The sequence below is a fragment of the Leuciscus leuciscus genome (assembly GCF_965113295.1).
Source record: "Leuciscus leuciscus genome assembly, chromosome: 18".
Taxonomy (NCBI): domain Eukaryota; kingdom Metazoa; phylum Chordata; class Actinopteri; order Cypriniformes; family Leuciscidae; genus Leuciscus; species Leuciscus leuciscus.
In genome coordinates, this window is record NC_138742.1 from 28,347,763 (window position 1) to 28,368,713 (window position 20,951).

At 43.8% G+C, this 20,951-nt stretch overlaps 1 protein-coding gene across 1 annotated transcript; it reads right to left on the reverse strand.

Moving 5' to 3' along the window:
- Positions 1-81: 81 nt before the first annotated feature.
- tgm1 (transglutaminase 1, K polypeptide) lies at positions 82-18,120 on the reverse strand. The gene is made up of 14 exons (XM_082145081.1): positions 17,956-18,120; positions 13,755-13,981; positions 13,298-13,489; positions 12,865-13,116; positions 5,698-5,816; positions 5,434-5,541; positions 4,407-4,584; positions 4,187-4,325; positions 3,801-3,993; positions 3,560-3,713; positions 2,129-2,413; positions 1,857-2,017; positions 1,538-1,677; positions 82-1,078 (listed from the first exon to the last, which is right to left on the reverse strand). The coding sequence occupies exons 2-14, from the start codon at positions 13,978-13,980 to the stop codon at positions 934-936; spliced, it is 2,292 nt and encodes a 763-aa protein (XP_082001207.1). The 5' UTR covers position 13,981; positions 17,956-18,120; the 3' UTR covers positions 82-933.
- Between the last annotated feature and the right edge of the window lie 2,831 nt (positions 18,121-20,951).

Here is a 20,951-nt window from a genome sequence, read left to right on the forward strand (position 1 = left end):
ATGAGGTTGAAACAGATCAACATGGCGAATTTCATTATTAAAACAATGTTAGAAAACTGAAGTGCACACCTTTAACATGACTATTCACAATCACAATTTATTTTCTAATGTGTAAAACTTGCATCTTTGAAAAAAGAAAAATTCACAGAGATCACAGAGTACAAATTTTCAAAAAACTAAACAGAAATAAATAGGAATAACACCCTGAATTACAAAAACCTAGTACATGCACATAGCATTGGTCTTTTCTCACAAATACATTGTATGTCTTAAAACAAATATACTGTAGCACATGAGTCATGTGCACTTGTGCAATATTTTAGGGAATGTTTTTAGTTTTGGAGGATGCCAGAAGTGATGACTATGAATTGTTGTTGTATGGAAAAGAGTGTTTGAATAAATCTTTTGAATGAAAGATATGACTTTTACTCACAAAAGACACTGGCTGCCACCTACTGGTGTAATGATGTAAACAAAAACAAGTCACTAAACAAATCCATAAATTCATGTTTTTAGTGAATTGATTCATTGAATCAAATACAAATATTCTTTGATGTTTTTATTGATATCTTTCATTTTCTTTAAGGTTTTATGATGTGTAATAATAATATGTTACATATTGATTAATATATATTTATCATTTAGTTTTTTCTACTTTCAAATAAATTATATTATCATTTGTTAAAGTAAGCCATTTAAAACATTAACAGGTTGTTATTGTACTACACTATTAAAAATTCAGCTGTTTTTGGTCTCATATGGTTCAAGTATTATGTAATGCCTTGAGATTTTGGAGCAAAAAGGCATTTTCTAGAGAGAAGCAAGTCTTCAGACATGGCAAGGAAAGAATGTCCTGGACGGAGATCTTCCAGATGAGATTCAGAGCCACTGAGGTTCCAGTGCAGTGCGGCTTTCTCCTCTTGAAGAGACTGTTCACATTGCTTTGACATCGATGTTGGCGACTCCATGCACCTGAGGTAGTTGACGGCAGTCAAGTGAAGCTAGAAGTTTCTGTGGCCCAGCCTCAGAGGGAATAAACTTCTCTGTCAGTGTCGCCGTGGCCAAGCTTTTTATATCTCTGAGAAAAATATATAAACAATAGAGAGTGAGAAAAAACATGCTTCCATGTTTTTGAATTGATTTGTTACACGGCATATTTTTTCTAAATATTCTTATAATGTTATATCAGTTACTAGGCTGTGAAACGGTTAACAAAATGTATAAAATGTATACCTTGTGTATGATTTTGGAAATATAGTTTGCCTTTTTCTGTTTTGCCATCATATTAATGAATTGCATTTTTAAAATATATTCAAATAGACAGTTATTTTAAATGGTAATACTGTTTTTTTTTTTTTTTTTATCAAATATTATGCAACTTTGGTGAACACAAGATAATTCTTTTAAAAGCATTAAAACCTCTTACGGACCAGAAACTTTTGAGAGATAGTTGTTCTAACAACTGTGTATTGAAAGCAGTCACAGACCATAATGAGGACAACCACATCTGATGCACATTTGATATTGAGCATCTTACCCGTAGGAAACCTCCCTGACACTCTGCAATCCCAGTCCTTCAATGCGAAACTTCACGTTCTTCAGTGTGCGCTTAAGTGGGTTCTGGAAAACGATCGTAACCTTCAACTCTTTCCCAACTACTGCAGTGTCCCCATCAGGCTGAAAGGTAGAGGAGCACACATTTACAACAAGTGTCATGACATTAAGTGAGATCTCATAAATCTAATTCACCCAATAAAACCTAAAAGTGGCTTTGCTTGTTCTAACCTTAATTTACCACACATATTAGACTCCGTGAATCATTTTGAGTTTAAAACAGAGACGTCTTTTAAACTCACTTTGATGATTATGTCTGGTGTGCGCAGTCTGAAGCGAAACTGGGTAGCCAGAACCTGTTTGGTCTCTGTGACCCGTCCAGTGAGAGTGAGCATCAGCATGGCCTGGTCCACCAGATGGTCTTTATAGTGTTCGTAGGGCAGACACCACTCCACAGTCTCGACTATGATGAGTAAGAGCGAAAAATTAATCTCTGATATAAATTAGTATCAGTAATCCAATATGAATTAAACGCTGCATTATTGCATGAATGCACTCTGTTAAGGTCTCTCACCTTCATTGGGTTGGAGTTCCATTGGTACCTGGTCTTTCTTTACTGTAGATTTATACACTCCAGTATAGTACATTACAGCCACCTGGCTGTGGAGGTTGAAAGTGCGCTGTTCTGCACTTGTGTTCTTCACCGTGACGGCCAGTTTAGCGTCTGCACCAAGCTGAGGCTCTTCTCCATCCATGGTGATCTGGACGGTGACGTCATTAGCACTGGAGACGTCGTAGATCCCTGATTTAGAGCCATACTGACAGGCTGTTTCCACAGCTATGCGTTCTTCCTCTGAATCTAAAACAAAGGCATAGTGATGTGACGCTCAGTGTTATGTCTGGATTTTTTTCATTTATTCATAAGTACATTTGTTCATTCATACAAAGACTTGAATATATAACTATTGTATGGTATGCTTGTTTTTATTTTCTGAATTAAAATTCAAAATGACGTAAACACTTTTTATGACAAGGCATGGTTAGCTCAGGATGTGTCATGTGGAGCGACTTCCCAAAAACGGAATTAATTAATCATTTATGTTACATGCTAAAATAATATTTTTTAATAATATGTATATTTGTTTAAAAAAAAACATATAAAATACATATTTAATAACTGTTAATGATTAAGGTACATGCTCTTGCATATATTCAAGGTGAAAGGGAAATGTTATTACTTTTTACTTGCTGGTTACACCACATGACATTTTTAGAGCCACTTAATTGTAAGTTCTTGAAAATAGTGTAAAATATTTTCTATGGAGAATAACACAATATTATTACTTTTTACTATACTTCAGTTTTGTTTTGTTTTTTTTACTTTATTTGAGTAATTTCTTTAGAAACTAATATCACACCTTCCTTGTTATTTTGAAGAAACCAACACCCTCTCTGAGAGATAATAGCATGTCCGATTCAAATGAACGAGCCAATTGTTTTCAATGAACCCATTGATTCTGTTGACAAAGTGCACTGATTCATTTGAAAATTGGATTGATCTGTTCTTGAGTCAACAACTCACTGATTCAATGATCTGGTCAGAGCAAGTCTCCTCCAGTTAACTCACTCACTGATTCATGTCTTATTAAGCACATTAAAAATAAAGTAATTTTGTATTTTCACTCAATTTGAAATTTAGCACATACTTTTACTGGAGTAATATTTTATGAAGGTATCTGTACTTTTACTCAAGTACTTGATCCTCCACCACTGATGAATACAAGTATAAGATCTTCGCGCATGTGTTTTTTACTAGATTTAGATTTAAACTTGATAAGAATTCACAGTTGTGTGAAAGAACCAGGAAATATAAAACAAAATTCCTCTTTTATATCAGGAACATTCAACATTTCTCCTCCCATCTTCTATTCAGGGTTTATAATTGTCCATCAATCAGACTGTTTTCAATTGACTACCCTTTTCATTTCTTTTTTTCTTTTTTTACCTTCTGGGTATTTGTAGAGGTGCGTGATGTCTTCTCGTTCATCAGAGCCAACTGCTTTAGTGCTGATGCAGTGACCGACTGCGTTCTTCTTAACTATTACGGGAGTGAAGGTGCCATCAGCAGTCCGATGCCAGTAGACTTTATCACTGTTCACCTTGAACAAAAAAAAAATGAAATGATTAGTGAGCCTCTTTGGGCCTCCTTTAAAAATGAAGTAATAAATCAGAAGTTTTAGGTATACCTCTGCAAATACAAATGGCGTGTCATGCTTGAGGTACACTTGTCCATTCCGGACAGCTGCGACAGAAGAGGGACCACAGCGAAAGACGCCCTGACTGGTCTCTTGAGGGGTGGCATCTACTGCCTGCCACCCCCCCAAACCCGCGGGTAGATCTGGACGGGCCATCCAGCAGTCATTCCACACATGGAAGTTCCTGCAGAGACAAGACAGGGACAATTGTATGTTTACTGCCATGTTTAGTTTGACGCTGATCCTATTACAGGTTTGAATGGTGCAGCATTTGGGAGTAACAGTAATAGGTTAAGCTATTTAACATCAGTGTACTCCGTACTTGTCTAGATTTGTTTAAAGTTGCTTAAAATATTGTAAATGAAATTTGAGCTAACCAGACAGAATCTCGATTAAGCTCCTCAATCGGCTCATAATTCTCATCTAAATACACATCTGTTGTCAAGGAAACATCTGTGTCATGAGCAGACTCGAAGTTTGTAACGCTCCGCGTGGGAATCCCTAAACACCTCATCACTGAAAATGAGAAAGAGGTTTAATTGTTATGCTCAAATCAAATGGAGATGTTCTTGCACATTCTCAAACACATGCTCTTACCTGAGGTGGTGACCCCAGAGAAGACCCAGCACTGCCCATATCTGACCGGTGCTCCTCCGTTCTCGTGGTACTGTCTCAGGATGTCACTGCTGCCGTTCCAGAACGTGGGGGCCATGCCATTATCGTACGTACCTGACCAGTTGCCTACCAACACACCGTTGTCATCAGGAGAGTTAATCTGTCAAACGACAAATTATCCTTCTATTACATCTGGATTTTTTTAATGGCTGAATTTATGCATAGTTTAGTCATGATAACTGATATGTTCTTTCAAGTTGGTAAGAGCAGCCAGTCGATCTTTCTTTCCTATCTATGCAACCTTATTTTTTTCCCTCTCGACTTGATCCAGCTCAGTACTGTGGGCCCTCCTCCTCCCCAGCACCACCTGTCTAGATCTGCTACTGTGTTCTCCCTAATTTAACTTGCATCAGCAGCATGTTCCCAAACTAAGCTCATGCTCCACTCGTCACTATGATGATAACCCCCCCCCCCCCCCCCCCCCAAAAGAAAACCACACACACACACAACAGAAACTTCTAAATTAGCATAGCTAAACATTAAACACTACTAAGTCTCCCACTTAACATTAATTTTGCACTGAAATCATTACATAACACTTAATTTTAGCATTTACCCTCCCTTTGGGTAATACTGGGAAATACAAGTACCTGCCCAGTTTCAGCTAAATGTAAGTTTGTCTAGAGAAAATATAGTTAATAAAACTGAAAACAATGAAACAATTCAGATTACTTAAAATGTGTCAGTTTTGTGAACTCAAAAGAAAAAGAAAGTTCTAAATACTCATAAAAGTTCACCTGATTGAACTAATTTGATTAATTTAAGTTTACCCTACTCAAACCAGTTAAACATTATGAGCATTAGGGTTTACAATGAATGATAATGTTCATGAAAGACGTTGTTATAGGCTGCATTAAAATAGGGGGCCCAGAGAAGAAAGTTGGGATTATAAGTGGACCCCAGTGGAAAGAAATAATATGACCCTTTTAAAAGGAGCATTCAAACTCACCATTGCAGACAAAAGCCTGACCACATTGACAGGATCTCCCCATCCTGATGCTGGGGTGCCACTGTGCTCCAGCAAAAACAGGCACGCTGGAAGGATGCCCTTTTCAAACTAAGATACAGAAGAAAGTGTTTTATTTTTATTTTTATGAAATTAAATATAATCCAATTTGAAATCTGTTTTTCTGCCATACGTTCAAGCTGAGAAGGAATCTATTAAGATTTTAAGAAAACACTAGATATGTTAATATGGATGCATTGCTCTGACCTGGCCAAAATTCCACGGCCTGTCTCCAATCTGGTTGTCAGTTCCGTAATATATTATTCCCATGTCATTTAAAACGTACTCTTTCCTCTCTTCCTCATTATCCATGTACACAGAGTCGCCTAGAAGAGGAAGAAAAAGTGGATGAAGCAGAGTTTCCATTTCCCAGCATCTTGGAATGAGACAGACCGTGTCGAAAGAAAAGGACAAAAATAAGGTTGCACTGTCCACAAATGGGACAAAACAGGCACTGAATACTCCTGGCACTGAAGAAACTCATACTCTTACTACTTCTTAATTCCTTATTTTTCAATGCATGATATATTTGTCTTGATTATATACTTGATGTACTCATATTTATCTGTCCAAATCATGGATGTCACAATTGAAAAGACTTAATATAATCATAGCCCAGACAGCAACATTGGGCCCACATCTGGTACGTGTGGAATCCGCGCAAAATCTGGGACACAGTAAAATATTATGATAATGGTAATTAGAATACATTAAGAACGTCTCGGTTACGTATGTAACCCTCGTTCCCTGAGTAGGGAACGGAGACGTTACGTCGGATGACGACGAATGGGGTTTCGCTTAGAAAGCCTGTCATCTTCGAGTATATAAAACGAGCCAATGGCAATGAAATGCCATGGGTCTGCGGAATTTGCATAGCGTAAGTCCGCCCCACCCTGGGGGTATATAAGGAAGTACGCTGGCAACATGCAGATATGTCTTCGCTGAGGAGCCGAGACTGAACTCAGGCGTTTCCCAGCGGTACAGCGGAAGTGGCAGGGAGACGTAACGTCTCCGTTCCCTACTCAGGGAACGAGGGTTACATACGTAACCGAGACGTTCCCTTTCGTTGTCACTCCGAGTTACGTCGGATGACGACGAATGGGGTTCCCAGTGTAATCACGCCACCTCCCGACTGTCTTCCAGTGCCCTGCGTAAGTGTGAGCTCCCTGTCGTGAGACTGGCACGGACGAAGGACTCCTACTTAACACAGGATTAAACCAAGGTACACTGGGAAGCATATCTCAGTGGAAATATGCAATCATGCCCAACCCGAAGGGGGGGGACTTGGAATACACATATGACCCAGGAGGGCTGCATATGGAGAACACTGGGGTGTCCAGCCGCAGGTGGAATATTTCAACCCCAGGGGTGGCAAGGTGGCTTGCCGAGGGAAAGACACATGCTCAGAGAGGCTTACAGTGGAATACACATGTGGGGGTCGCCCAGAGGGGGAACCATGCACATGGAGGCACCTAGCCAAGCGCGAAGCTGCCGGTGGCAAACTCTGGCGTTGACATCGTCAGTGCTGGAGGAGACTCAGGGCTTATGAGGCTCACCTGAGGAAATATCGCACGTATCCCGTCCGTGGAGAGGAATGGCGAGCAAGCGAAGACACCTGAGCAGAATCTATTTGCTAGTTGAAGCGAGTACATGAGAAGAAACTGGCTCCACTCGGAGATTGTAGAATCTCGCGAATGTGTTAGGTGTCGCCCAGCCTGCAGCTCTGCAGATGTCTGTTAGCGAGGCGCCATGCGCTAGAGCCCAAGAGGATGCCACACTCCGGGTGGAGTGGGCCGTCACACCAAGGGGGCATGGTCGACCTTGCTGCTGGTAAGCCAAAGCAATGGCGTCCACTATCCAGTGAGACAACCTTTGCTTGGAGAGAGCCTTTCCCTTCAGCTTCCCACCATGACAGACAAAGAGCTGGTCAGAGGTCCTGAAACACTGCGTTCTGTCTACGTAAGCACGGAGGGCGCGTACTGGACAGAGCAGTGCCAAGGCTGGGTCTGCCTCCTCCAAGGGCAGCGCTTGCAGGTTCACTACCTGGTCTCGAAAGGGTGTGGTAGGAACCTTGGGCACATATCCAGGCCGGGGTCTCAGGATCACGTGAGAATTAGCCGGCCCGAACTCCAGGCACGCTTCGTCAACCGAAAATGCGTGCAGGTCCCCTACCCTCTTGATGGAGGCCAATGCAACCAGGAGCGCTGTCTTCATAGACAGGAACTTAAGCTCCACTGATTGCAGAGGCTCAAAGGGAGCACTCTGCAGGCAAGTTAAACCACTGAGAGGTCCCAAGAGGGAACGAGAGGAGGGCGAGGAGGATTCAGTCTCCTTGCTCCTCTCAGGAACCTGATGATCAGGTCGTGCTTTCCTAGAGACTTACCTTCAACTGCGTCGTGATGTGCGGCAATGGCGGCAACATACACTTTCAGGGTGGAAGGAGACAGCCTACGCTCCAACCCTTCTTGCAGGAAGGAAAGCACGACACTGATCGAGCATTTCGTGGGTTCTTGATGTTTAGAAGAACACCAGTTGACGAAGAGGTTCCACTTCAACGCATAGACATGTCTCGTGGACGATGCTCTAGCGGAAGTGATGGTAGCCACCACCGCTGGTGGTAGGGTACTCAAACCTACCTCGTCCCGTCCAGGAGCCACACGTGGAGGTTCCAAAGATCGGGATGAGGGTGCCACAGGGTGCCCCGTCCCTGAGAAAGCAGGTCCTTCCTCAGAGGAATAGGCCAGGGAGGTGCTGTCGCGAGGAGTACTAGTTCTGGGAACCAGGTGCGGTTGGGCCAATACGGGGCAACCAAGATCACCTGCTCCTCGTCCTCCCTGATCTTGCGCAAAATCTGCGCAAGAAGGCTCACTGGGGAAAACGCATACTTGCGTAGGCCCCGCGGCCAGCTGTGCGCCAGTGCATCCGTGCCGAGCGTGCCCTCGGTCAGGGAATAAAACAGGTCGCAATGGGACGAGTCGTGGGAGGCAAACAGATCTATCTGAGCGTCCCCGAACTGATCCCAAATCAACTGGACCGACTGGGGATGGAGTCTCCATTCTCCAGCGAGAGGCCGAAGCCGAGACAGCTCGTGGGGAGCACGGTTCAGCTCTCCCGGGATATAAATGGCTCGAAGCGACCTCAGATGCTTCTGACTCCATATGAGGAGGTGGCGGGCGAGTTGCGACATACGGCGGGAGCGTAGACCACCTTGACGGTTGATGTACGCTACTGTGGCAGTATTGTCTGATCGGACTATTACGTGTTGACCCCTGAGCAACGCCCGGAAGCGGTGCAGGGCAAGGCGTACAGCCAGCAACTCGAGGCAATTGACATGCCAAAGGCGTTGGGGACCTGTCCAGGAGCCCGCGGCAGCATGTCCATTGCACATGGCGCCCCAGCCCGTGGTGGAGGCATCCGTTGATACAACAACATGCCTGGAAGCTCGTTCTAAGGGCACTCCGGCCCGTAGAAAACTGAGGTTCGACCACGGGGTGAAGGTCTGACGGCAGGCCGGAGTCACTGGGACTCGGAGCGTGCCGTGTTGCCATGCCCACCTCGGGACTCGATCGCGAAGCCAAAGCTGAAGCGGTCTCATATGAAGCAATCCGAGCGGCGTTACTGCGGCTGCGGATGCCATATGCCCCAGGAGCCTCTGAAAGAGTTTCAGTGGGACCGCACTCTTGCCCTCGAATTGACGAAGGCAAGTCAGCAGTGACTGCGCGCGCTCGCTCGTAAGCTGCGCACCGAGTCGATATCCATACCGAGAAAAGAGATCCTCTGCACGGGGCAGAGTTTGCTCTTCTCCCAGTTGACCCGAAGGCCCAGACGAGCTAGGTGCCGGAGCACTAGGTCCCTGTGTTCGCAAACCTGGTCTCGAGAGTGAGCTAGATCAGCCAGTCGTCGAGATAGTTCAGGATGCGAACCCCGTGTTCCCGAAAGGGAACAAGGGCTGCCTCGACGACCTTCGTAAAGACGCGAGGAGACAGGGCTAGCCCGAAAGGGAGAACCGCGTACTGGTATGCCTGCCCCTCGAAAGCAAACCGAAAGAACGGTCTGTGTCGAGGAAGAATGGAGACATGGAAGTAGGCGTCCTTCAGGTCGATCGCTGCAAACCAACCCTGCGGCCGCACGCATTCGAAAATGCGTTTGGCCGTGAGCATCTTGAACGGCATCCTCGGTTCAAGACGCGCAGGTCCAGGATTGGTCGTAACCCACCGGTTTTCTTCGGTACAATGAAGTAAGGGCTGTAGAAGCCGGACCTCATTTCGGCTGGAGGGACAATCTCGATCGCACCCTTCGCCAGTAGGGTGGCGACCTCCGCTCTCATGACAGGGGCATTGCCACCGACCATAGTGAAGCGGACTCCCCTGAAGCAGGGAGGAGACCGCGCGAACTGAATCGCGTAGCCGAGCCTGATGGTTCTAGCGACCCGGCGGAACAGTCTGGGAGGCTCTAGCCAGGCCTCCAGAAACTGCGCCAGGGAACCACAGACATACCGTCGGAGGTGCAGCAAGGCGGAATGACCGGCCCAGGCAAGGGTGGCATAGCGGCCCTGTGCGGGGGCACGGTCATTAGCCGCGTCCTGCCAGAGGAGGCCAGGGGAGGACCAGCGTCCCACGGGGGCGTGCTCTGGCAGGGGTCTGGCGACAGAGGGGGATGAGAGGAGCGTGGCCCGTGGGCGGCGCGTGCTGTCATCCATAGCCTCTTGGGGCTCAGAGAAAGAGCATCAGTTCTTTTGAATGAGATTCTCACCCAGCCCTCACCGGGGGAAGGAGTGGTCCTGCTACCAGCTCCTGAAAGAACTGAGCCCTAACTCCAGGCTACCTGTCTCAGGAGTGCTGCTTAGCCAGGTGTTAGCCGGCTAAGGGCAAGGACAGGCGGTGCCAGCCTCCAGCGACTTCCTCGTGCTCGGGCCGGGAAGGGTCGAGGGGAGGAGCCGCATGGAAGCGGCGTCGGCGGGAAGCAGACTAAGGAGACCACACGGACGGATGACCGTCAGTGCAGAAGCCTGCGTCCGCTTCTGGAGTAATCGAAGACTGTTGGGCGCAGTCCTCAACCACACCGCCGACTAAGCTGCCCGTCTCAAGAGTGCTGCTTAGGCTGGCGTGGCAGTCTAAGGGGCGGAGACGGGCAGCGCCGCCCTCCTGCGACCTCCTCCTGCTCAGGGCCAGTGAAGGCCCGAGGGGAGGAGCCGCATGGAGGTGGCCTCGGCGGGAAGCAGACTAAGGAGACCGCACGGACGGATGACCGTCGGTGCAGAAGGCCTCAGTCTGCTTCTGGGGGGGGGGGGTCAAAAACTGTAGGGTACAGTCCTCAACCACACCGCCGAGGAGCCCAGCCTGGGACATGAGGGAGCTGAGAAAATGAATTCTCAGACCCCCTCACATCAACCTGGCTGAGCCCATGTCTGGACCACTCTAGTGGACACCACCTGACCCAGGATCACGCAGGTACCGATGTCGCCCGAGAGCGAGGTCAGTAGTGTGCGCGGCGGAACGACCAAGCCGGGCATGGGAGGCATAGCGTCCCAGCAAGGGGGCGTGGTCGAGTTTCCGCGTTCTGTCAGTGTTGGCCAGGGAAGGACTAGCGTTCCACTGCGGCCGGTTCCGACAGAACTCCCGAGTCAGCACTGCCTCGAAGGCGAAGGCGACACACAGCACTGCATGCCTGTGCCACGATAGTGACAGAGAACATACAGCCCATGATCGCCACGCGATCGAGTGCAGCGAAGGCGGAGGACGCCCGCGGGCCGCGAAAAGTCACGTGGACTCCCGCAGGCCGGAAGCGTCCTGATGCACATCCGGGAAGCCTACAGCGCTCAGGGGGAGGGCGGCGCCACTCCAGCCGATGCTTTCAGCTGCCCGGGAAAGCATGGCCATCAGCTCTGGATCTGACTCGACTAACGCTGACACTCCAGAGGGAGGCAACGCAGTCGAATCCTCATTTCCAGAGGAATCAAGCCCGCCTTGTGATGCTGTGAGTGACATGACACCACCTGCTGGAGCCCCGAATGAAAACACTGGGTCCCTAAGAAGAACCAGGTACACACGGAAGCCCCACGGTTTGCGATGTGGAGGGGGGCGTGGCCCGAGGAATGCTCGTCGGTATTATGCCACACTGTAACCCTCAGATCACCCTGGCCACCAGCCAAAGTATCCCCTCTCGAGGAAGAGGTAGATTGGGGTGTGGCAGAGGGGACTCTACCCACACGGGGATCATTGAGTCTCGATCTATAAACATCGCGATGGTCACGTTCCCGCAGAGAAAACGTGACTCACCCACGAGCGCTGCCGAGCGTGAATCAGCCCAACACGCGAAACAGCGCTCGTGACCGTTAGGCAGATGAATCACGCGCCCACATCCAGTAAATACACGGGCGAGCCGTCTTGAAAAAGACGTGCCGCGTGCAGCTCTTTTAGAGAGAGGAAAAGCTCAGCAGAGTGCTGAAGCGCCCAGGGAGAAACACACACACTGTCGGCAGATCACTGCACAGATCAGCAGCAGGCAATGCGATCTCGCTGGAACACGCCGTCACACCAACACACTGAAGAGCCGCTCGTCTCGTAGAGTGAAGATGATACAGAATAGCTTGTAGGAGTGAAGAAAACTCTTGGCTCCGAAGCGAAAACATATCTGCATGTTGCCAGCGTACTTCCTTATATACCCCCAGGGTGGGGCGGACTTACGCTATGCAAATTCCGCAGACCCATGGCATTTCATTGCCATTGGCTCGTTTTATATACTCAAAGATGACAGGCTTTCTAAGCGAAACCCCATTCGTCGTCATCCGACGTAACTCGGAGTGACAACGAAAGGGAACTATATTAACATTCTAAATGTAATGAATATCAGTTCAATGCAAACATTATGAAAGTTAGTGGATACAGTTAAGAAGATCAAGACCTCTGAAGTTGGACAGGACAAAATCCCCATTTTAGGCGGGACAGACATTTGATTTGTTTAAAATAGGGCTGTCCAATCCTGCTCCTGGAGGATCACTGTTCTAGAAAGTTTCACTCCAACCCCAATTAAACACCTGAACCAGCTAATCAAGGTTTTACTAGAAACTTCCAGGCAGGTTTGTTGAGGCAATTTGCAGCTAAACTCAGCAGGACAGTGGCCCTCCAGGAGCAGGTGTGGACCCCGGCTTTAGGTTAATTTAATGTTAGCTAAAAGATATGTAATGCCTAATATATCCAATAGATTTCAACAATAAACATGAAATTTGTGCTTTGATGTCTTTTAAAACAGTCACAAGATAGTATTTGTGGAATGTGCCAGATAATATCACACTACAACTACTTTTCATTAGGTGTACTTCCTGATGTTATCATTCCCCCTATCTCCCTCACCCCGCCCTTGTTTTGTTTTCACCTTCACACCAGGGGTTGAACAGCATGCAGATGTCATTGTCAGGACTGTACGGAGACATGGCCTCGCCCGTCGGGGAACGTGTTGCAACACCAAGCCTGTATTTGCCAATAGCAGCAGTTGGCAGAGAGTTGACAGAAAGTTTGATTTTTTTGTCTGTCTGTTCAACTATCTTGGCCTCCCAGCAGTTATCCTGCAGATCCTCAACCAAAGGAACAATCACATGTGTGCCTTTGGACACATCTGGGAGATTACCTGAAAGACATACGCACACAAACATACGGAGATGGAATGACAAATGCTTTTTTAAGACCAAAAACATAACCATGAGATCAAAAGTTTGGGGTTGGTAAGATTTTTTAAGTCTCTAGACTATAGAGTGAATACAATTTGAAGGAACTGTTTGGGCTAAGGGTTGTAAGATGGCAAAACTGACCTAGTTTCAAATCTAAGTGAAGTTTATCTGTCTTCGAGTTGAAAGGTCTTGAGAGCTCGATCAACATCTGAAAGGTCTGGCCTCTGCGGATGATGAGGTTTTCGCTGCGGTAGCGATCTGTATGATGCTCAAGTCGGTTCGGTTCTTTGTTGGATTTGAGAAGGTCTATAGAACGCACTTCTAGTACGGTACCTGCAAGATAGAGAGACAGAGCTTGGATGTTGCGCATTTTATACTGATCCAAAAATAAAAATTCTGGCATCATTTGACAGTCTTCTGTGGAACATTATTAAAAATATTTCCTTTTGTGTTCCACGGAAGAAAGACACACAGGTCTGGGATGACTTGAGGATGAGTAAATGATGACTGAATGTTTATTATTAGGTGAATTATCTCTTTAATATTTGTTCAAGCTGTATTTTTGGAGCCAAAACACTCTTTGTCCAGTTAGGGTTACCTGTCTCTGGCATCTCTGTGGTTTCTGTAGGTCCACCTGTGACGGCATCATCTGCAGTTTTGCGGCAGCAGCAGCGGAGGCAGCACTGGCGAAACCATGTGCAACATGACCACTTCGTCTCTGGCTTCTTTAGCTTCACCTTCTCTGGATTCTCCGGTGGAAGAGTACCGGCTGGAAAGCGGCCGATGGCAGAACGATTCCTGATTGATAATGTGTCTACAGGCATACTGAGAAGTAAAACAGAAAAATTGAGAATTTTTGAAAGATTAAGACAAGCCCTCTAAATACTAACACCATTTATCTTACTAAGACTCTCATTCAGTTTTTCCCTCGCAATATTTTGGTGCATCTCATCTGTTTAGTTTTTTGTTGTTTAACATGATATTTGTGAGTAACATGTAAAGGGGTAGTTTAAATTAAATTCTGTCATTAATTACTCATCATTCCAAACCCGTAATACTTTCGTTTATCTTCTGAACACAAATTAAAATCTTTTCAACTCTAACTCTAAAGAGCTTTCTGTCCCTATATTAACAGCTACACAACTACCACTTAAACACTTCAGTGCAAAGTGTAACACTTCAAAAACTTCATAAAGAGCTTTTGAATTAGTCCAAATTGTCTGAAGAGACTCAATCGCTTTATATGATGAGCAGATTTAATTTAGGCTTTTATTTACATATAAACAATCATCAACTCACACATCAGCTGTGGTAAACGGAATCTCAAGCATGTTCTCTTGACGTGCAAGAACCAATGAGGTTCATTCTCGTGTTACGCAGCACATTTGAGCTTCAGCAAGAACCAATGAGGTTCATTCTCATGTTACGCAGCTCGTTTGAGCTTCAGCAAAAACCAATGAGGTTCATTCTCATGTTACGCAGCTCGTTTGAGCTTCAGCAAAAACCAATGAGGTTCATTCTCATGTTACGCAGCTCGTTTGAGCTTCTGCAAGAACCAATGAGGTTCATTCTCGTGTTACGCAGCACGTTTGAGCTTCTGCAAGAACCAATGAGGTTCATTCTCATGTTACGCAGCTCATTTGAGCTTCAGCAAGAACCACTGAGGTTCATTCTCGTGTTACGCAGCACGTTTGAGCTTCTGCAAGAACCAATGAGGTTCATTCTCGTGTTACGCAGCACGTTTGAGCTTCTGCAAGAACCAATGAGGTTCATTCTCGTGTTACGCAGCACGTTTGAGCTTCTGCAAGAACCAATGAGGTTCATTCTCGTGTTACGCAGCACGTTTGAGCTTCAGCAAGAACCAATGAGGTTCATTCTCGTGTTACGCAGCACGTTTGAGCTTCAGCAAGAACCAATGAGGTTCATTCTCGTGTTTCGCAGCACGTTTGAGCTTCAGCAAGAACCAATGAGGTTCATTCTCGTGTTACGCAGCACGTTTGAGCTTCAGCAAGAACCAATGAGGTTCATTCTCGTGTTACGCAGCACGTTTGAGCTTCAGCAAGAACCAATGAGGTTCATTCTTGTGTTACGCAGCACGTTTGAGCTTCAGCAAGAACCAATGAGGTTCATTCTCGTGTTACGCAGCACGTTTGAGCTTCTGCAAGAACCAATGAGGTTCATTCTCGTGTTACGCAGCTCGTTTGAGCTTCAGCAAGAACCAATGAGGTTCATTCATGTGTTACGCAGCACGTTTGAGCTTCTGCAAGAACCAATGAGGTTCATTCTCGTGTTACGCAGCACGTTTGAGCTTCAGCAAGAACCAATGAGGTTCATTCTCGTGTTACGCAGCACGTTTGAGCTTCTGCAAGAACCAATGAGGTTAATTCTCGTGTTACGCAGAACGTTTGAGCTTCAGCAAGAACCAATGAGGTTCATTCATGTGTTACGCAGCACGTTTGAGCTTCTGCAAGAACCAATGAGGTTCATTCTCGTGTTACGCAGCACGTTTGAGCTTCAGCAAGAACCAATGAGGTTCATTCTCATGTTACGCAGCACGTTTGAGGTTCTGCAAGAGGTTTGTTCTCACGCATCAACAAGATCGGTTGAGCTTCTGTTTATGTTTGCTGATCAACATTCAATTCAATCTGTTCATCATATAAAGCGATCACGTCTCTTCAGAAAATTTGGACTAAACTGCTCAATTAATATGGATTAGTTTTACGATCTCATTATGAACTTTTCAAAGCGTCAAAGTGTTAGTTGCATAGAGGGACAGAAAGCTCTCAGATTTAATCAAAAAGATCTTCATTTGTGTTCCGAAAATGAACATGACAAATGGTGCAACATTTTTGGCTACAATGTTTTCTTTTGTCTTTTTTAAGGGAAACTTCATCCCCTTCAACCGAGCGGCTTTTCCCCCAACGTACTTTTCTTTGTCTTATTCAACAATTACTGAAATAATGTTGACAATCACTTTTTTCACATCCATTTATTTATTGACTAAGTAGTGTAATAGGCAGCATAATGTACAGACAGGCAGTTATTATTGCTATATTCAGATTTTTTTTATTAAATTGATCAAAAGTAACAGTAAAGATGTTTATAATGTTACAAATGTATTTGTTTGTATTTGTACAAATGTAATTTTTTTAGCAACTTCAAACATTTGAAAGTCGGCTGGTAATTATCACCAAAAAATTTGCTTCTGGGTCAGGGTCGTCCAGATCACCCTGTGTGGGTTTATTTTTTGATAATGGCCATGCAGTTGTCTGTACATTATCCCTAATCCCTTCCATAACAGTTATTTGGAGAGAAACATCTCTGGCAGGGCCGGCTCTAGGTTATTTGGTGCCCAAGGCGAGAAAGTAATTAAATGAACAAATATGAAAATAAAACAAAACAGACTTCACTGTATAAATTATACATTGATACTTATTAAAGCTACTATTAAAGTTATCAGTCAAGAGCAGTGAGTGATTTTCTCTTTGCATTTTGTTGTTTTATTCAAATTATCATAAATTCAAATTATCATAATTTACTCTCTCAAGTTGTTTTAAACTCCAATAAGTTTCTTTCTTCTGTTGAAAATAAAAGTTATTTGGAAGAATGTGGGTAACCAAACAGTTGATATACCCCAGTGACTACCATAGTATATTTTTCTTCTATTTAAGTCAATGGGGACCAGCTATACTGTTTTGATAGCCACATTCTTCAAAATATTAAAATTAGAAAAATATTAGAAACTATTAGAAGGAAATTAAAACAGGTTTGGAACAACATTAGAGTGCGTAAATGATGAGATAATTTTTATTTTTTGGGTGAACTATCCCTTTAAGGACAAGCGGCAGCGTGTTTACTATTGCTACTGTCTCTTTAAGAGCTGCATGCGACGCGTCTAATATACACGCATTTGACTAGCTGATTTTCTCTCAATTTTCTCAAGTTTGCTTTCACTTTAGACATAACCGACTTTGTTTATGTAAACCTTGTGTGTATTTAACAGTATAAGCACAATAAGACTCGAAAGATAACTTAGTCCAGTATCAAGGCACTGGTAGATGGGCTTTTAGTGAGCTTCACATGTACGCGCTGAGAAACGCACACGTTAGAACAGCGCATCAGCACGCGAATTAAATGTTTAACCGACAAGGCATTAAAGCACATGCAAATATGAACTTTTGTGAACTGCAGTCCTGTTCTGCTGCGTTAACATTTTATGTGAATATACGTTAAGTTGTTCAGTAGCCTATGTTGGGACAGAGGCGCCAGAACAGATATAATGCACGATTCTACGACATTTTAATCGTCCACGATCAAAAATCGTCATATCGCACACCCTAATTTAAAGCGCTAAAACCAGCTGTCAGATGTTTTCGCGCCACTCCGAGTTTGACAGCTGCCTGTCAGAGTGACTCAGTCGTTTTTTAGGATTGTAATATAATCTAGTAAAAGAAATGGACAAATACAAGCAGTGTGTGGACAGTGCACAGTAAAAGTGTACAGCGTGTGCGCAGCTTTCATAATACGATACATACATTTAATTAACTTTTCTTTTTTTTTGCGCCCCGTCCAGCAGATGGCGCCCCAGGCGGCCGCCTGTGTCGCCTGTCGGCAAAGCCTGATCTCTGGACATCCAGAATATAGTTTCCATATATTTATATTGCAGAATAATTTCCCAAACAGTTTCTACCAAAATACCACCATAACCGTAATTCAGTAATAAAATACAGTAGTACCTATATAGTAAATAGCAGTAGATATCTTCTCAGGTGAGATCCGTTCATGTAATGATTACTTACTTGTTTGCGGTCCTTTGCAGTGTGTAAAAGTGTCAGTCTTGCTTATGCCTGGTTTACGTCTCCACTCTAAAAACCACGTTGTAATTGTGTCTCATCGATATAATGCATCGACTGAGCGTTTCATTTAGGACCGAACTCCAGCAAGTGTCTAGCTTTTACTACTTTATAAAGGGTAGGGCTAAGAACCTGTGTGAGGATTGCGTGAGAACTGGTTTAACAGGATGACTGAAATGTTTAAAAATCATGCAATACTGTAGGAGTAATTCTGGGCATGGAAGATGACACACAAGTCAGCCTGGACAAAAAAGGCATGAGTAGTATTGAGACAGTACAAAAATAAAACAAATACTAAATCTAAAATTGAATGGATAAACCATTGATTCTTTTGGTGGCAACACAGCAGACAGACAGATAGACATTAAAAACATTAGAAATCTACAAATCCTGTAACTGAAATACACAAATCACCTCATTCAGTGTTTGGAATTGTCATAGTAATTTAGTGATCATTAAAATACAACATCACAGGCAAACCATTTCTTAATACACACAAAAGCGTGCTCTGTTATGAATCAACAACCACAAAAGCATCAATAATTACTGCTCAACAAATATAATTGCTGTACTTATTGGCTAAAACAGCGATGCATAGAATGCACTTTGCCTTGTTGTGGTCATACACATCACAACTATGAATTATTTCTTCAAATTCCCACCTGAACCCATGCTTTACATTTTAAAAGGAAGTTATGATGGTCAAAAATGTAACACTTAAAAACAGATGCATTCTGTGATGCCCTAAAACATGGCTAGAAATTAATATAACATGGGAATATTTTGACTTGTCTTGAAGTCATGCTGCTTCTCTCCACCGATTTCTGCTTACATGCTGCATATCTTTCCAGATAACATTTTCTGGTCCCACTTTATATTAGGTGTCTTTAATTACTATACTAACATTTAAATTAATAATTTGATACAATGCACTTATTGTGTGCATACATGTTTTTACATTGTACTTATATTTAAAAGATGGTTGTGTTTATAATTATATCTATAATTTTTTTTTTTTAAATGCAAGTAAATAGTAGTCAAAGGCACTAGAGATTATATACAGTGCTATGCATAAGTTTAGACACCCATGCTAAAGTTGACTAAAAAGAGGAATAAAAAAAATCATCTTTTGGAAATTGAACTTAATGCCTTAATTAAAATTTTTGGGAAAAATCCAACCTTTAAGGACACCAATTTCCTTTGTGAATGAATAATGTATCGTAAATAAATTAATGTTCTTCCTTAAAATACAGGGTGCATAAGTCTGGACACCATAATATGGAGTCAATATAGGGCCATATATATCTGCAAAATAAAACAATGTTTTGCAAAAAAAAAATATGTTTTGCAAAAAAAAAATATGTTTTGAAAAAAAAAAATGTTTTGCAAAAAAAAAATATGTTTTGCAAATAAAAATAGAGTATTGAGAAAAAAAATTGCTTTTTTGCAAGCAAAAAAATAATAATTGCAAAAGAAAAGTTAACCACTGAGAGAAAAAAAAAAGTTTAGCAAAGTAAAACTTCAGCAGCATTGACTTTGCAACACATATTTCCCTTTGCGCCGCTCCTTTAAATCCGCGTTTCAGTCATCCGTGCCTCTGCGGCGCAAGCTTTCCTTTGCGCTTCATTTTTCTTTGCGCCTCGCTTTGTGTCCCTGATTTGACGTGGGGGGAGGGGTCAAGAGGTTGGGGTGTGTACAAAAGACGAAGGCGCGTCCCTCTCGTAACGTCATCAGCGCAAGCCCCAGACTTTTTTTTATTTATTTTATTTTTATTTATTTTTTTATTGACATATTTATAGAACATTAACAAAAAAGGCATTCGTAATTTCAGATTTTACAAACAAACCTGAGCGTACATACAAATATTACATCACAATATACATATTCTCATCAGCAGGCAAATAGAGCCCCAGACTATTATTGTCAATAATACATACCTGTGATCCATCACCCGTGCTGCGTTCCAGTCCAAAATAGTCATGCTCTTCACTCGCTAACTTCCCTTCATCTCGTTCACTCGGATGTACGTCATTGCGAGTGCCCACTACTGGCGGAAACTGCAATGGGCTGAACTGGAACGTCCTAAGCCCTTGATCACTTGGAATCAGCTGTGGAGTTGATTTATTATTTAATTTTTTTCCCTTTAATAATTTGTTTAATGCAGTATCCAAATGTTTATAGGTGTGTTTGGGTTGTTTTAAATTTAAAACATTATAATTAATATATCATAGAGTTGTCTGTGTGGTGGTGATTAGACGAGATATGTGGTGACGTCACAATCGTACTGCATTGTGGGACATATAGGTGCCTGAAGTGTACATTTGAAGCAGACTCGCTCCCTCGGTCAAAATCGAGGGAACGAGGGTCTGTCCATATAAACTTCCCTCGTCCACTTCACGAAGTGGAACGCACTTCAAATGGCGGCAGGGATTCCCCCAAGGGGAAGTGCTTAGGGAAGTTCGCAAGTGCGTGTCTAAAAGTGGACTGGAACGCAGCACAGCACTCTGCTCCGCCATTTCGATCGATCCACTCGGTCTGGGGCTCGCGCTGATGACGTTACGAGAGGGACGCGCCTTCGTCCCTTGTACACACACCCCAACCTCTTGACCCCTCCCCCCACGTCAAATCAGGGACACAAAGCGAGGCGCAAAGAAAAATGAAGAGCAAAGGAAAGCTTGCGCCGCAGAGGCACGGATGACTGAAACGCGGATTTAAAGGAGCGGCGCAAAGGGAAATATGTGTTGCAAAGTCAATGCTGCTGAAGTTTTACTTTGCTAAACTTTATTTTTTCTCTCAGTGGTTAACTTTTCTTTTGCAAATTTTTTTTTTTTGTTGCAAAAAAGCAAAAAAAAATCTCAATACTCTATTTTTATTTGCAAAACATTTTTTTTTTTTTGCAAAACATATTTTTTGTTTGCAAAACATTGTTTTATTTTGCAGAT

Bases quoted from the DNA above. Each gene is read 5' to 3' on its own strand.
- tgm1 (XM_082145081.1), bottom strand. From the start codon at position 13,980: ATGCCTGTAGACACATTATCAATCAGGAATCGTTCTGCCATCGGCCGC. The intron at 4,585-5,433 runs GTGAGTTTGAAT...GTCGTTTGACAG, and splicing joins TCAGGCTTTTGTCTGCAATG to ATTAACTCTCCTGATGACAA. The intron at 1,678-1,856 runs GTGAGTTTAAAA...TCTACCTTTCAG, and splicing joins CACCAGACATAATCATCAAA to CCTGATGGGGACACTGCAGT.